General features: G+C 35.6%; 1 protein-coding gene across 6 annotated transcripts in view; it reads left to right on the plus strand.

The window, feature by feature from the left end:
- The window catches only part of ppm1ba (protein phosphatase, Mg2+/Mn2+ dependent, 1Ba), a 124572-nt gene extending 108921 nt beyond the window's left edge, over window positions 1-15651 (plus strand). The window contains exons 4-7 of one of the 6 annotated variants that reach the window (XR_013499620.1): window positions 614-725; window positions 7413-7470; window positions 11926-11990; window positions 12357-13112. Coding sequence is in view for 4 of the 6 variants with exons in the window: in XM_078229668.1 (XP_078085794.1) it covers window positions 614-725; window positions 7413-7470; window positions 12357-12608 (422 nt within the window). In the remaining 2 variants the exon portion in view is untranslated. Of the gene's footprint in view, window positions 1-613; window positions 726-7412; window positions 7471-9126; window positions 9763-11925; window positions 11991-12301; window positions 13201-14790 lie in introns of those variants that run through there. The other 5 variants (XR_013499621.1, XM_078229670.1, XM_078229668.1 and 2 more) reach the window with 5 other exon arrangements.
- The last annotated feature ends 867 nt before the right edge of the window (window positions 15652-16518 follow it).

A 16518-nucleotide genomic window follows, 5' to 3' on the forward strand; every position in this document is an offset into this window, starting at 1 on the left:
GTGCAAATTAATTCTCAAGTGCAGTCAGTGTTACTTAGGCAATCATGGAAGCAAGTTTACACATGCTGAGATCCTACACAAAGTGCAATCAGATGAATGATAAATTTGTTTTAATGGTATTGATTAAGGAAAGAACATTAGCCTGGAATCTGACAGAATTCCCGACTTCTCTCCCCAAGTATGCCATGAGTTCTTTAACAAAAGTCATTAAGCTTTCATCTTTAATTTGAAACTCACCAACTCTGCATTCACTGTACTGAAATATTAGTTCTGAGTGGGATTTTGATCCACAACCTTAAAGCTGGAGATGAGAAAGGTAACACTTTGTGTGAAACAATGATTTAGGTATATCATGTGTAAGTAGAATACTTCTTATCCAGTACAATTGTGCATTGTTGGCCAAAGATTTTTGGTCTATTTTTCTTAAATGTTGATGTACCTCACTAGGAGTGTGCTTATCTAGTTTTTTTTTAAGTTTACAGGTTGTACAAAGCACTTCATCAGTGTTTTTAAAAGTTTGGAGGGAGCTACACAAAGCATTTGGGCAAATTTGTTGCTTAAAAGTACCTTGGTTAAATGTGTCTCATTTTTAATTACCAATTGCCAATTCTAGAAATAATGCTGAAACCCAGTGAAGAAGGAATGCCTGATTTGGTTCACGTGATGCGTACCCTCTCAATGGGAAACATCCCTAATCTACCCCCAGGAGGAGGCCTTGCAAGCAAGTGAGTATTTGATATCTTGCAACCATAACGACCATCTTTTGCAAACATAGTATTTTTGTGATTATATTTTTCAGCTCTGTAACAGGTAAAAGGAGCATAAAAAGTCCTTGGACAAAACATTTCTATGCTCTTGTACAATTATTTTCTTGATCACCCACCTTCAAACATAGCTTCTTCCCAATCATATTACAAATCACTTAACACGTTTGAACTAACACTATGGTAAGCAAAGAAGTTGCTAGGACACTAGATGAAATAAAAACAAGTTAAGGTACAAGGAAGGCTGGCAGTACTTAAAGTAGGTAAGTCACCAGTCCAAATGGAATGTATCCGAGATCTCTGATGGAAGTAAGCATTGGAATTGTGGAAGTGATGACCATCATTTTGCATTGTCTTTACATAGAGGGATGGTGCCAAGAGACTGGAGGATTGGAAACACTATTCCTTGTTCAAAAAATGGAGTAAGGATAAACCTAGCAATTAAAAGCCAATCTAACATTTGTTGTATAGAATCCTTTGGAAACAAAATATAATTCAGGACAAAATTAGCATCAACTTACTTGGAGAAGTGTGGATGAATGAAAGAGAGCAACCACTGATTTGTTAAGGGTAAATTGTTTTTGACTAACTTGATGGAGCCTTTTGAAGTGGTAACAGGATGGATGTTCTCGATTAATGTTGTGTATATGGACTTTAAAAAGGCATTTGATAAAGTACAATGTAATTATACTTGTTAATAAAATTAAAACCAAAGGGGCAGGAGCAACATGCATGCAAAATTAGCTGAGGGAAACAAAGTTGTGGTGAACAGCTGGAGATAAGTATACATTGGAATTCCTCAAGTTTCAGAACCAGGACTACTGTTTTTGCTATAGATTAATGACTTGGACTTAGGAGTACAGGCACAATCTTGAAATTTGTAAATAACATAGAACTTGGAAATATAATAAACACTGAAGAAGATAAGAGGACATCGGCTGGTGGATCGGGTGCACACATGACAGATAAAATTAATTGCAGAAAGTGAGAGAGAGTTCATTTTAGTAGGAAGAATTAGGGGAGACAATGCATGCTAAATGGTACAATTTTAAAGGGAGTGTAAGAAGAGAGAAAACTGGGCTTGTGCACAAATGTTTAATACTGGCATGCATAGCATAACAAAGCAATTAAAAAAGCTTATGGGATCTGGGGCTTTTTAAATAGAGGAATAAAGTACAAATACCAGGAAATTCTGCTAAATGTTTATAAAACACTCGTTCAGCCCCACTGAAGTATTTTATCCAGTTCTTGGTACCATAGAACCATAGAACATTACAGCACAGAAACAGGCCTTTTGGCCCTTCTTGGCTGTGCCGAACCATTTTTCTGCCTAGTCCCACTGACCTGCACCTGGACCTTATCCCTCCACACCCCTCTCATCCATGTACCTGTCCAAGTTTTTCTTAAATGTTAAAAGTGAGCCCGCATTCACCACTTCATCTGGCAGCTCATTCCACACTCCCACCACTGTGTGAAGAAGCCCCCCCTAATATTCCCTTTAAACTTTTCCCCCCTCACCCTTAACCCATGTCCTCTAGTTATTTTCTCCCCAAGCCTCAGTGGAAAAAGCCTGCTTGCATTCACTATCTATACCCATCATAATTTTATACACCTCTATCAAATCTCCCCTCATTCCTCTGCGCTCCAGGGAATAAAGTCCTAACCTATTCAACCTTTCTCTGTAACTCAGTTTCTCAAGTCCCGGCAACATCCTTGTAAACCTCTGCACTCTTTCAACCTTATTAATATCCTTCCTGTAATTAGGTGACCAAAACTGCACACAATACTCTAAATTCAGCCTCACCAATGTCTTATACAACCTCACCATAACATTCCAACTCCTATACTCAATACTTTGATTTATAAAGGCCAATGTACCAAAAGCACTCTTTACGACCCCATCTACCTGTGACGCCACTTTTAGGGAATTATGTATCTGTATTCCCAGATCTCTGTTCTACTGCACCCTTCAGTGTCCTACCATTTACCTTGTATGTTCTACCTTGGTTTGTCCTTCCAAAGTGCAATACCTCACACTTGTCTGCATTAAACTCCATCTGCCATTTTCCAGCCCATTTTCTAGCTGGTCCAAATCCCTCTGCAAGCTTTGAAAACCTTCCTCACTGTCCACTACACCTCCAATCTTTGTATCATCAGCAAATTTGCTGATTCAATTTAAACACATTATCATCCAGATCATTGATATAGATGACAAACAACAATGGACCCAGCACTAATCCCTGTGGCACACCACTAGTCACAGGCCTCCACTCAGAAGCAATCCTCCACTACCACTCTCTGGCTTCTTCCATTGAGCCAATGTCTAATCCAGTTTACTACCTCTCCATGTATACCTAGCGACTGAACCTTCCTGACTAACCTCCCATGCGGGACCTTGTCAAAGGCCTTACTGAAGTCCATGTAGACAACATCCACTGCCTTCCCTTCATCCACTTTCCTGGTAAACTCCTGTTGTCTCGTCTCTTGCATTCAGGTCTTTGTACATATTTGGACCAAGGCTGAAATGAGGTCAGGAGCTAAGTGTCCCTGGTGGAATCCAAACGGAGTATAATTGAGCAGGTTATTGCTGAGTAGGTGCCATTTAATGATACTGTTGACGACCCCTTCCCTCCTTTGCTGCTGATTGAGAGTAGACCGATGGGGTGGGAATTGACCTGGTTGGATTTGTCCTGCTTTTTGTGGACAAGGTGATGGAAACTTTCTCCCCAGCTACTGCACAGTAAAACAACCACTATACCAAGCACATTAACGAGCTAGAAACAGCTTTAAAGGTTACTGAGCATAACTAAACGCTGAACCCCAGGTCTGAATCATGCATCAAAGTTATATATTGTGAATTGCTAAATATGGAACTTTTGTTATCATTTTTTAACTTAAGTAAAACTCATCATCATTCTCTAGTTTAATTCAAAACAATGACAATTTCTTGAAGTGCAATAACAGAAATGAACAAATAACATCAATATTTTTGCTTGTGAGAACATCTGCCTCTGTCTCAGAAAATCATCTGGCACCAATCTGAGATTATGAGGTGTTGGTACCTTGGTTTAGGAAGGATCTGAAGGCTTCAGAGAGGAAACAAAAGAGATTCACTATAACCCTACATTCTTGTAATCAGTAGAGTTAATGTGGATATAACTGATTCAAAGTGATTGTCTCTGGTTCTGTCAATGTGAAGGAAAATGTTTTTATACAGTGAGTGTATAGGTTTTGGAATACTCTGCTATGTAGGATGGTGGGTAGAGATTCAAAAGTAGCCTTCAAAAAGGGCAATTCGATAAATTTCTGAAAGAGGAAAAATTGCAGAGATATGGGGAGTGGGACAAGTTGGATTGCTCTCTGAAAGAGCTGACGCAGACTAGAGCGAATGGCTTCCTTCTGTGTTGTACTAGTCTATGGTTCTCCAAGTGAAAGAAACTCCAAAAGATATAGCTGTGATTATTGTGTTGTTCATCCATCTAACAATGTACCCCTAAAATAGCAAAATCGCAGTCAACAATTTAGCAAAAAATATTCAACTTCATTGGTGTTTTTTTCTCTGCACAGACTCGACTTTCTGCATCTCATGCATGCTTCATTGACTGCTAAAAGTTTTAAATTTGTAATATTGGAATTATATTAAATATGTTATCAATTATGTCCTACAGAATGTTGACACATGACCGCCACACTAATTACAAGTATTAGGTACAAGGAAAGAAAAGCTTTTTAAAGAACTTACTGAGCATTGCAGTCGATCAACTATCAAAAATAGGTTTTGCTATCCAAGTATTGGGATCAATTTTAGGTACTTCAAAAGTGTAAATTATATGAATTTGCTGGAGGAGTATTCCTTGATGACTGATATAGGTTGGTGCTTATTTAGTTGTCTCACTAGTGACTGCTAGTGATTAAATAGATTCATAACATTTGACAGGTGAAGAAGACTAGTCACTCTTTTACTGTTCGGTAGTTTAAGTGGAAACAGTATTTTAAAATACACATTTTTCTGAGTAGCCTCCATCTGTATTGAAGTACAGCAGAAATAATTTTTAACAGCAATTTCTTTTAAAGGTGATATTGAAATTTGCAAAAACATTTTAACATTGTCAGTCCAGTTATCTAACTAGGTCAAATATGGGGCCTGAATAGGGTACAAACTGGACATTTTGTTTCAAATGGGCCATGCAAAAGTACACTATAGAATCAAGAACAAAATTAAGTTTAATAACTTAGGCATTCAGCCCCCAAATCATGTCTCTTATTTTGCTCGTTTGAGTTAATTAATTAGCCACAAATGTGCCCCTGACCAGTATAGAATGAAGAACAAAATGAATGCTTACATGCAGTATCATGTACCTGTCGTTTCCTGTGCCTCAAGTGGTTGGATTGACTCTTAAACCCACGCAAAGCAGCTCAGCCCTACTGGACCGAACCTTAGTTACAACATGGTGCCAGTCTCACTGTTGTTACCCCTTTGCCGCTATCACTGTTGAATAAAAGTACTGAACAGCAGCTTTCTCTATTACTAACAGGTATGCAGCACCTATAACCACCTATAGAAACTATATCTTGCATGATTTTAGAATGAAATAAAGCAAAATACCAGAGAGGAATAGACAGACCGCACAAGATTCATAAAGGAGGAATAAGCACATAGAAACAGACATGTTGCAATATGCGAGAGACTGAAGCCAATCATCAGCTTGCCTCTAGAAACTGGAAATATCTGAAATTTGGCTTGGACTCAGTCCTGAGATTGCAAGTTTTATGACACTCTACCTGAACCTACATTTTTAATACAAGTGAAGGGATGATATGTATATCCTTAGTTAATACTTGCTTTCATCTGTCATTGGCCTATAATCTTCAAATTGTAAGCTTTTTTGGAAATCAGTTAATTTTTTTGTTCAAATTTTTTTGGTTAGCTTCAGCACTTACATTTATATAGTAATTAGCACAACCTCAGCAGTGAAGTTCTTCTGAAGTATCGGTACTGTAGCAATAAAGGGGAAAAACACCAGGCATCTTGTCCATAAACCTCAGTGAGACACGTGATCAATTAATCTGTTTTAGCGATATTTATTTCAGAATAAATATTGGCCAGGACTACTTGGCTGCTTGAATTGAGTAGTACCATGAAATCTTCCATGCCGATTTGAGAGGACGTGTCAGCTGAAAGGCAGCACCTCCAACACTGCAGCACATGAGTGCTACACTGAAATGTCAGTCTGGGTAAATGTGCTCAACTCTGGAATAGGACAGAACCCACAAGCTTCCGATTCATGGATAAGGATGCTACTATTGAACCAAGTCTGACACCTTAGTACAGATCAGCTATAATGTAACTGGTTGAACAGGCCTAAGGGACTTGAATTGCTTACTCCCATTATCTGTATTGTGCAGTTTGTTCAGTCATGAATGAAACAGCCCATTAATTACTTCAACTGTCTGAATTATTTTTCTTGAATTATATTCCTTGACCATGGGACAAAATAAAATGCTCTTTTGGAAGAATACCTTAAGCAGGTACAAAAAATAATTTTAAAGATCTACTTGGTTTTGGTTGACAAGTTTCTATAAAACTTCAGATTTCTTGGCTTATTAATTTCATGACCTGGATTTTGCAGTCACTGGTGAAGTGATGCTTAGCGTTGACCTCAAAGAAACCCGCCCAGGAAGATCTACTGAACGCAGTGGCATGGATTTCATTTTCATATCATTTTGGTGTCTGCTGTTGGGTTTCTTAGGTGCCCCGTAACAGTGATGTCAACAAGCAAGCTGGATAGCTAGACATTTAAGAATTCCTAAATCAGGAAGTAACAAGCTGGTTTTATCATATACTTTTTGTAATTTTACAGTAAGCAAAATGAAAATTGGGACAGCAACAGCAATTGCAACAGCAACTGTAGTTCAGAAAAACTTCACTGTGGGATGTGCTGAGGTTGTGATAATTACTATAAAAATGAAACCTCTGAAGCTAGCCATCAAAATTTAAACATAAAAATTAACTAGCTTCCAAAAAAGGTAGAAGCTGAAATGTCAAACTTCTTTGCAAAAATTGCTTTTTATTTTAACAGCCTATGGAATCTTTTTCATGGAATGGAGAGATTTGACAAATATACAATTTGTTTTTCCAGAGAGGTGATTCAACAGTGTAACATTGTATGCAGCTAGAAACCCAGTTACAGCTCATTCAACAAAGCGTAGCTTTTTCGAGGGTTTTATAGCCAGAATAATAGTATGAAAAGTGCAAGTTCATGCCAATCCAGTGACTTCTTGATGATTTCCATCTGAAAGGATTTCAGCAACAGCACAACCTGTGGAGGAGTGAGGAATCAGTGACAGCAATTTCTGGTTTTTCATGTTTAACAGCACATTTGTGTATACCAGAGTCGCTGTCAATTTCAGTGAGTCATGATGGCGAATGCTGACAGCTTCAGTCACTGCAGCTGCAAAAGTTGGGCCCATGGATCACGAGAATACATTTCGGATCCAAGGTATGGTGGTATTATATGGAGCTCTTGTATCCAAGTTTAGCTACATTCCATCGAAGGTAATAGTGTTGCACTTCATCTAGTATTGCTTCATCTTTTCACAAGTTATCGAAGAAACGTTTGTCAGTTTGTATTTCTCTCATCCCTGTAGGCGCGGTGTGATCGAAGCTGTTTATAGTCGACTGAATCCACACAGGGATGATGATGGGGTGAGCTTAATTTTCTTATACACATACTATTCTTTTACTGAACAGATTTTAAAAATCATTCTTCATTGTAATGTACACATAATGTTCATAATGATATACTTGTTTTCATTTATGTAAATCTACTAATCTATAGTAGCGTGCCATTTGATAATTTTTAAAATTATTCTGGCAATCTTTTTGTCATTTAAAAAAAACTTGAAATAATTTCTGTCCATCTTTTAGTGCTTTGTCCTAGATTTTTAATCAAATACTTAATGCTTTGTCCTAGATTTTTAATCAAATACTTAATGCACTTGTAATTTGCAGAGTTGGATTGTCTAATGGCACAACTTTATCCCTTGCATAGAAATTTCTAGCTCCAAAAGGCTATTCATTCCACCAGGTCTATGCTGTGTAATTCACTAACAATGGATGTAAAGCCTGCTTTTTTGAGTTATAAGACATTATTTTGAAAAGTATTTGTGTAAGCATGCATGAAACAATTAGTTCAACTGTATCTCCGTAAAAATGTTAAGTTATTGAAAGTAACATTGTTTCAAAAATTTGTGGAAAATATAAAGCAAGATATAACGCAAAATAGTTTTTTAAACTTTCATTTTTTGTTGAATTATGCTCACCAAGATCAATGCTACTGAGGAATGGAACTCATTGCCATTTCTGGCTCCCACTGTATACAATATAAATTATTGGAGTAAACACACCACAGGTTGGATAGAGAGCAAAACTCAATGCGTTCTGTCCCTACAACCTTTGCCAAGCTGAAAGTAAAATGCTACCTTCTGCATTATTGCTGATTTATTTCATTTCCCACACTATTATGAATTAGATTGCTGATTATTGCTCTTTCAGGAATTGAGATGAGACTACTTAAACTTTCACTTCCAAACTGCATTGTATTGAAGGCAAGGTCTGTTAACCTTCTCCAACATTTAGGCTGCTTGATTTAATTGTACCAGAGATTTGTTTACCTTCTGATATTGCAACCAATTCTATCAAGTTACATATAAAGCCCTATATTATCAGACAAAATGGAATTAGTTTGAGCACTGAAGCGACATCGCAGCTGAACTTGATTGTATAAATTAGTTGAATTTTCGTTCATTTGATGTGCCATAGACATGCATACCCAGAATTTGCTGGAGTTAGTATTTTAACCATTTGATCAGAACTAGAAAGCACCTGACATCTCTCCTATAGGAAAAGTGGCAAAGAGGGGTTGATCGAGACATAGTTAGATGACAAATGTCACAGAGCGGCTTCAGAGAAGCCGCAGTGGATGTGTGAAGATGACCCAGAATAGATGATCACCTGGTAGGAGCAGCATTAAGCTGGACAGTACACAACAGGAATATCTCATTGTGAATTTCATGAGTTGATTTGGTTTTTTTCCCTCACCTTTCAGCTCCAATTAATTTTGCTTTGCAAATTGCTGTGAATGCAATTTAATAACTTTATGGGAGGTCAGTTGAATATCTTAGACCTTGGTGAATGAAGGGATCCATTCTCTATCTCTTTAACCAATGAAATTTAAGGATTTGAGTAGTCGCAAAGCTCCAAAGTAAAAGTATAGACATCCTTTAAATAGTCAGAAGTTTATTAAAATGTCACCAAATTTCTTGTAGGAAGATGCATAATTCTATTTTTCTTTGCCTATAGATCATGACACCTGCCTCCTGCCCAGGATTCAAACGATTTAATTCATAAAAATCAGGAAACAAAGGCAGCTGCTGCTTACACAGGGAAGCTGTATATTTTATAGTTACTTGCATTGAATCAAATCTGATTTGGTGATCTTAATCTCTGCTGGGCAGAAATAATTCTTGCTTTGTCAGCTAGTTACTAGCCTTGTCTGCTGTCTATCAGAGACATTTGCATCCAGTAAAGCACTTTCCTGTATCCTTTCTCCTTTAAACTTTATAATTTAGTTGTATTCCCTAAAGCATCTTCTCTGAAGGATTTACTTCCTTTTATAATTTCCCAAGTACGGGAAATTTCACAAGTTAATAACAACATGATCCATGAACTTGTTATTATTTAGGCAACAAATTCTGGTTCACAATCATCTTATCCTTGGGAAGATGGAAAAAAATCTTTTTCAGTTCGCTGTTGAATTATATTTGCTATACTTCATTCATTGCCTGGGAAATGGTAGCACTTAATGTACTTTAGAACCAGCTGTCAAGTACAAGTAGAAGTCATTAAGATCCCCAGTTATAGAAAGTAGATGTGGCATAGACAGAAAATAATTTGTAGAAATTTGCTTTAAAGAATAAACATTTAGATGGCACATTTAAATTATGTCTAATGTTTTGATTCAGCTTCACAAAAATTTAGAATGACCTTTTCTAATCTTTGATTAAATACAAGCTCCATGTGAAATGTGAATGGGAAGTCTTTGTTCAGTTTTTAGAAAGTGCAGTTCCTCACCTGAAACTGTTTGGAATTTAGAACAGAATGCACAGAGCTGACCGTCTTACTCAGAAGCTGTTGCAAGAATTGGGAATTCCATAAAGAGACAGTAGTAAATGTTCTTCTGAAGTTGGTGTCCATATATATTGTTATGATTGAATAAATTTATTGTATATGTATATTGGATGTGATTTGGCAATGCTTAATGCTAGCATTAGTGACACAAGTGGAAAACTCTTGTGATTCCATTCCTGACATTCATCAATTTGATGGGCATAAGAATTCAGCAGAAAATGTAAACTTTATATAACAAAATGTCCACTAGGTCTGTTCAGGTATTGTTTTCCCCATGAATTGTATTTGTCAGTGTTGTCCAATAGAGATTGCTAACTAGCTTATGTGTTGCTATGGTGACATTGTTTCATGATGTGGAGATGCCGGCGTTGGACTGGGGTAAACACAATAAGAAGTTTAACAATACCAGGTTAAAGTCCAACAGGTTTATTTGGTAGCAAATGCAAATAAACCTGTTGGACTTTAACCTGGTATTGTTAAACTTCTTACGGCATTGTTTCAGCCACATGATTAGAAAACATCTTGCTTTAATTTAATAAATGTTCTTTGTGTATATGTACTTAAACATCTATACCAGTCAATCACCAAGGAAGCACACTTAACAATCAAGAAAATTCACATTCTTTATTTTCAACTTAATCATTTCACCAATAAATGCACAAGAGGTTGCATAGCCATGTAAAGATGAGTAATGAGATCACAAGCCCACCGGCACAATATTGTCTTGCTATCATTTTTTTTCATTTTCCAATCAGATGCACAATTAATTTTGGTTGGATTCCCAATTAAGTCACTGGCTTGTGGCTCATATATTGGACAACAATGGCTTATGTTAATTGACCACTTATTTCAAAAGATTTATTGAACAAAAAAGTAAATGTAAAACTTTCATGGGACCTTAGTACTATTTCAGAGATGAAGAAAAAAGAAAGAAAATTGGTATTGTTATCATATAATCTACTTTTCTGTAATAGTGCAGACCATTACAGAAATTTGAATGAAGAATATTGAAATAATACTCCCCATTTGAGCTTTACTTCTAGTAAATGGATCTAAATAGTTATGAACTAGATCAAATGTATTTATTATACAGCTTAAAATATTTTCCCAGAATGCTATAACCCTAAGACTTTATACATCGAAAGGTTATGTTTTCAACTTTAAAACAAAACTTGATTGTTTATCGTCCTTGCTTTATTGAGTTACTGATGTCTCATTTCATGCAAGTCTTTCAGTAGTACTATGTAGATGTTGAATTTAGATTTTTCAGGCCGGGGTCAACTTTGCAAACCTGTAGCGTAGCGACATTTGGCTCGAAGTATTGCCTTAATCTGCTTTAGAAATAGACTTTTACTCATAATTATACATTCATTGCAGATTTAACATTCTATTAGAGTAATTATTAAACTTCATGATACAAGTGACTGAAGTTCACAAATTACTATGAACAAGCAGTAGAACTTAATGGGAACTATATTAATCCTATTTATAAAACTGAAGTAAATACTAATCTTAAGGATTTAGTATTTAAGAAGGAATCCTTGGCTTTTTTTAAAAACAAAATTGCAGTGTTTGTAAGAATAAAACTACGGGGAAAAACGGCACATGATGTAATTTCTAAAAGACCTAGGTTCCAAATGACATGAATCAAAATAATGCAGTGAAATTTTATAATCAATACTTTACAGATATTCAACCTAAAAGCCAAATTCACAACCCATACCAAATTTGATGGAGAAATGCGATTACACAATAGTTCACAGCCATTGGTAGCAGTTCTTTAAAAGTTTTATTGAAAGTAACTGTAAAATAGACTAAAAGCTGTGAATTCTATTTTTATTCACTCAGGATGTCTTCTGCCGAAGTAGATAAAATCTAAGTAAAAATGCATTTTAAGAGAGGTGGAACCTAAAAGGGTTATGGCTGGGAAAAATGCTGGGGTATGGTAATTTTCATTTTGTTTGTCTTTAGTCTGAATACTGCTAGAACTATTGCATGTTGAAAACAGATTGTTGCTGAAAAGGTTTTCAACCCTGGTAAGCAGGTTTTAAAAATGCTTCAATAAATCATTTCATAAATTAATATGCAATCAGCCTGATTGTGTCATAGTCCTTTCTAATATTGGTTTAGTATCTTTTGGAGGTTATTCAGTTATTAAAAGAGATACTACAATACAAAACTTGAAAACTGAATTACTATTTATTCTATTGCACTTCTAATCTTAACATTAATTAGCTAGCCTTTTTGTTGCCTAGGTGTAGCTTCAAAGGAAGTCATAAATATGATTATGATGCATATTTACGAACAAGAGCTCTTTTTGATTATTAATTTTATATGTATTTGATAGTCCAAAAGATTATCATAGGCTGTTTACTCACACTGGGGTATTGAATCTTGAAAAGGACCCTACTGGAGCAGATGAAGGGGGAACAAGACCGGGCAAATTGCTCGAGACACTCAGACAATTGAGAATTAATCATAGGGGGAACTACCGTCACCTAATGGAGGAGATGCTGGCTAATTACAGGCTAGCTCAGATCCAGGGGGAAGCAAGTACCACCGAACAAGCTGTTTCCACTGCAGTAATGCCTGCTAGAGAATCAGAGACCAGGTTGCAGGCTGATGAGGAGACTCGTCCTGAGGATGTAAACTGAACTGATTGAAGATGTAGTAAAAAATGAGAAACACCTTATGAGCTCATGATTCCTGCATTGTGTATCAACTATGTTTAAATTTATTACGTTGCATGAGTTTGTGATCTATATTGCATGTTTTTTTTTAAAGTATTTTGTGCTTGTGGCTTAGATTTTTGTTGTCAGGTCACCATAACAGCCCAAGCAATAACAGTCAATTTTCAAGACCTGTTTTTAGCACATTGATTTTGTTTGTAAGAATGTAAATATAGTAAATGCATGACTGAGAACAGATGCTTATGACATTGATAAATCCATCATGCTTTAGTGGAAATGTCAGTTATTTGTGAAAAATTCCAATGGGTATGTTCTTGCTTTGTTGCAGTATTCAGCCAGAGAGGGGATTGACTGTTTTGAATGTGTAATAAAGCTTTATAGTATGTCTGGACCATTGTTTAACTTGCTCATTACATGTTAAAATGGATATTATTTCTTCATCACAATAAATATGTAAAGTAAAACGTGAAGCCAGATAGTTGTGTTTTACGTTTAGTAAGTGGCTTGTCTGGGGAATGCACTTTTTTGTTTGCATTGAAAGAGTAAAACTCTGCAGAAAATGATTATGAACTTGTGCATTTCTATGCATTCCAGTTACAATTTTAAGCACCATTTTACACATGCTTATGATTCTAACGCAACCATTACATGTATGTCGCTATTTCCACATCTTGTTTTAAAGTAATCAAAGTCATCAGATTATTTAGAAAATAACCTAGACTACATGCACAGTTATGTATTGTTTGAGACTGCACAGACCCTACGCGCCAATGTACGTGTTACAACAAGCAATTATTTTGACTAATTTCCAAAAGAACACTACAAACATTTGGCCAGCTAATGGGTTGGTTATTTTAAATAAAGGGTTGGTAAGTGTTTTTAGAAAGTTGCATACCATAATTTGTTTTGGTAAGGTGTATGAAAGCATGAGTAATGTTTGTGAGAAATTGGGTGTTAATGCAGAACTGCGCATTTTTTAAAAGAAAATTGAAAAGGATGCATTTCTAAAATCTGCACCATTTGTATTCTCTGATGTATATTGATTAGTGGAAGAATGAGATGAAAATGAAGTGGGTTCTTTTTCTCAGATATGTGTACACTGTAAATTCAGAATTTCTGAATTCTAGCAAAGAAGATTTGGTTTTTAAAAAAAGGCCTTAAAACGTGAGCTTGCACTCATCAACAATATTCAACACTGAGTTTGAAATACTGTGTACAAATAATAGTACCTTTCTATGACTTCAATTGCATAAAGGGTGAACTCCAATGGGGACTGTGCAGATCAAGACATCATATTGCCATCATGTGTTGTCAGCAGGCAAATCATCAAACACTCAGTAAAAGAGCTTGAACACAATGAAAGGCTATTTACTGAGAATTTTAATTCTCCCCATATTTTCAAAGACTGAGTCTAGAATTTAGTTATGTTGTAAATCAATATAATTCTATGCTGCTACTGTGTGTAAAATCTTGGATTGCAATATATAAATTTTATCAAAATAGTATTAATTCACAATTTAAAAAAAAAACTATAGTTGGGTAAATATTTCATGTTTTCTACCTGCTACCTCAGATTTTTTTTCTTTTCTGGCAAATATTTTAATATGTTTTAGCTATACAGGTGAAAAGACATCCGGGATTGATAAACTAGGTCAGTTCAAGATTATACAGTTCTTCAGGTTATACAGTTCTAGATTGATTTTACATTTTTAAGCGTCATTGTATTTTCTTCTCAGAACCAATGCGATTACATTGAAAGGCTATTTTGTACAATCAAATCTATATTTTATATATATTTGTACATTGTAACATTTGAGATGTTGCAATATTTGTCTTGTTGCTGATGATCACTTTTCTATGTTGAGTCATCTTTGAAGTTTATCCTCCAGGATATTTTTCTCTAATTCGTTTAAGAATTCATCTAACATGTCCTGCTGGGTAGGTGTTTACTGCTGTGTATCCAAATATAAGACAACTTTTATCCCTTTGTGCTTATCTGTTCCAATTTCCTTAAGTAATATGAAATTTCTTTTCATGTCTGTCTTTCCTTTTGTTTTTGAAATATTCAACAGGGTAAGGGATCTACAAAACTTCTGTACACATAATGGAGATTGCAAGTGTAATAGTATTATTTTGTTTCTCACAGGGTTCCGCAGATCTTGAAGACCCCTGGTAGTTAAATAGGCTAGAATCGCTAAGAATTTCCTGGTTTGAAATATGGAAGAAACCTTCGTTCACACACCTTTTATTTACTACAAGGGAAATTAAAAATCCAAAGGATCTTCTTTTAAAGTCATTTTGTCAGAAGGGCAGGAGGAACTTAATTGTTAGAATTATACACCATTTGTTCATTTTTTTGCATATTCTAATATTGCCACTCTTGCGCATCTTCCTGTAAAACAGTATTTTGTTGACTGCCTCATACTTACTGATTGCATCTGTACCCAACTTGTTGCCTGAAGGAATGGTGATTCTGTTAGCAGATGTAATAAAGTACCTGAGGTGCATGGATTTCTAGTTTCATTTGGAAGATGCACTAAGTACTGTTAATTTAAATCTAACTCACCGGACAAGAGCATGTACAAATTGCTGTATAAGGCATTACTTGATTGCAAGGTTCAAGGTTGAGAGCTTCTGCACCTATCTCAGGCCCAGAGGGAACATGCAGTGAGCAGAATGCTGTAGAAATTTATTTTGTGTAATTCTTCACTTCAATTTCTGCTGTACTACCAAATACTCAGTTTTCTCTGCTGTCAGATATGCAGTATATGTTGTCTACTGCTTGCTTGAAGATAACATTGCATTTGGCAATAAATATAGCAAATGTATGGTAAAGTTCCCTTATGATTTTAAAGCATGTGTAGATTATAAGCTCTTGCTAAGCGGAACCTTTGGACAAAAATGAATAGATTAATTTATGCTTCTATGTCAATTGTCATTTGCTTCAGACATCCCACTCATTATTGCAGAAGTTGAAAATATCGCTATAAAATTTGCCTTTCTCACACGATATTGTAAATTGTGATTTTGTTCTACATGTGGTTTTCTATTGGTATCATTGATTTGCAACAAATAAAGAGAGACAGCCTTGTGTAAACTGGGATATAGTTTTGCAAGAGAATTGTTTGCATTAACAATTTCAAAACTAGAGATCACATAGATTTATAAATGCAATTTAAAATATTCTATTGTGAATTTAAGCTTTACAAAATATGTTTCTTAATTTTGTTCAGTGATTTTTTTTTTTCTTTCATTCATTGTGGAATGGGCATGGTACAGAGTGGCTGTCTTTTAAGGTACTTGAAGATTCTTAGTTTGATTTGTATTTCTGCAATAACATGATTTTACTGAGTAAGTTTGAGTTGTGCATGTACTAAAGTTCGGTTTAAGCTAATGGTTGAGGGAAAAGGGATTTGAGCAGCATTGAGGGCAGAAAAAGCAATGAATGTATCCACTTGTACACAATACACATGCTATGGATGCCTTGTAAGATTTAAATGATGCAGCTTGTCTGTTAATAGTGTATTGTTGAGAATGTTCATTGCCCTTATACATGATTGAAACATACTAATGAGTGATGCTGATTGAATTTGTATAAAATTGAATTCATTTGTATTTCTCTAACTTTGTTTTTTTCCCCTCATTTAAGTCCTATGCTGGAAAGCTGTCTGTTACCATACGCCCTTGAATACTGGTACCTACAACCAGCTTCCCCAATCATTTGGTTCATTGTGTAGGTATGAATCTTGGCCTAGAGAGTATGATTATTGCCAGTGTTTTTATTTATTCACTAGATTTTAGCTACAACAATGAAAATGTCCTGAAGAAGATGATGTTAACAGGTGTTTTGACCCTTTGTTGAGATTATGGGGTT

This window comes from Mustelus asterias, chromosome 15 (assembly GCF_964213995.1).
Source record: "Mustelus asterias chromosome 15, sMusAst1.hap1.1, whole genome shotgun sequence".
NCBI lineage: Eukaryota > Metazoa > Chordata > Chondrichthyes > Carcharhiniformes > Triakidae > Mustelus > Mustelus asterias.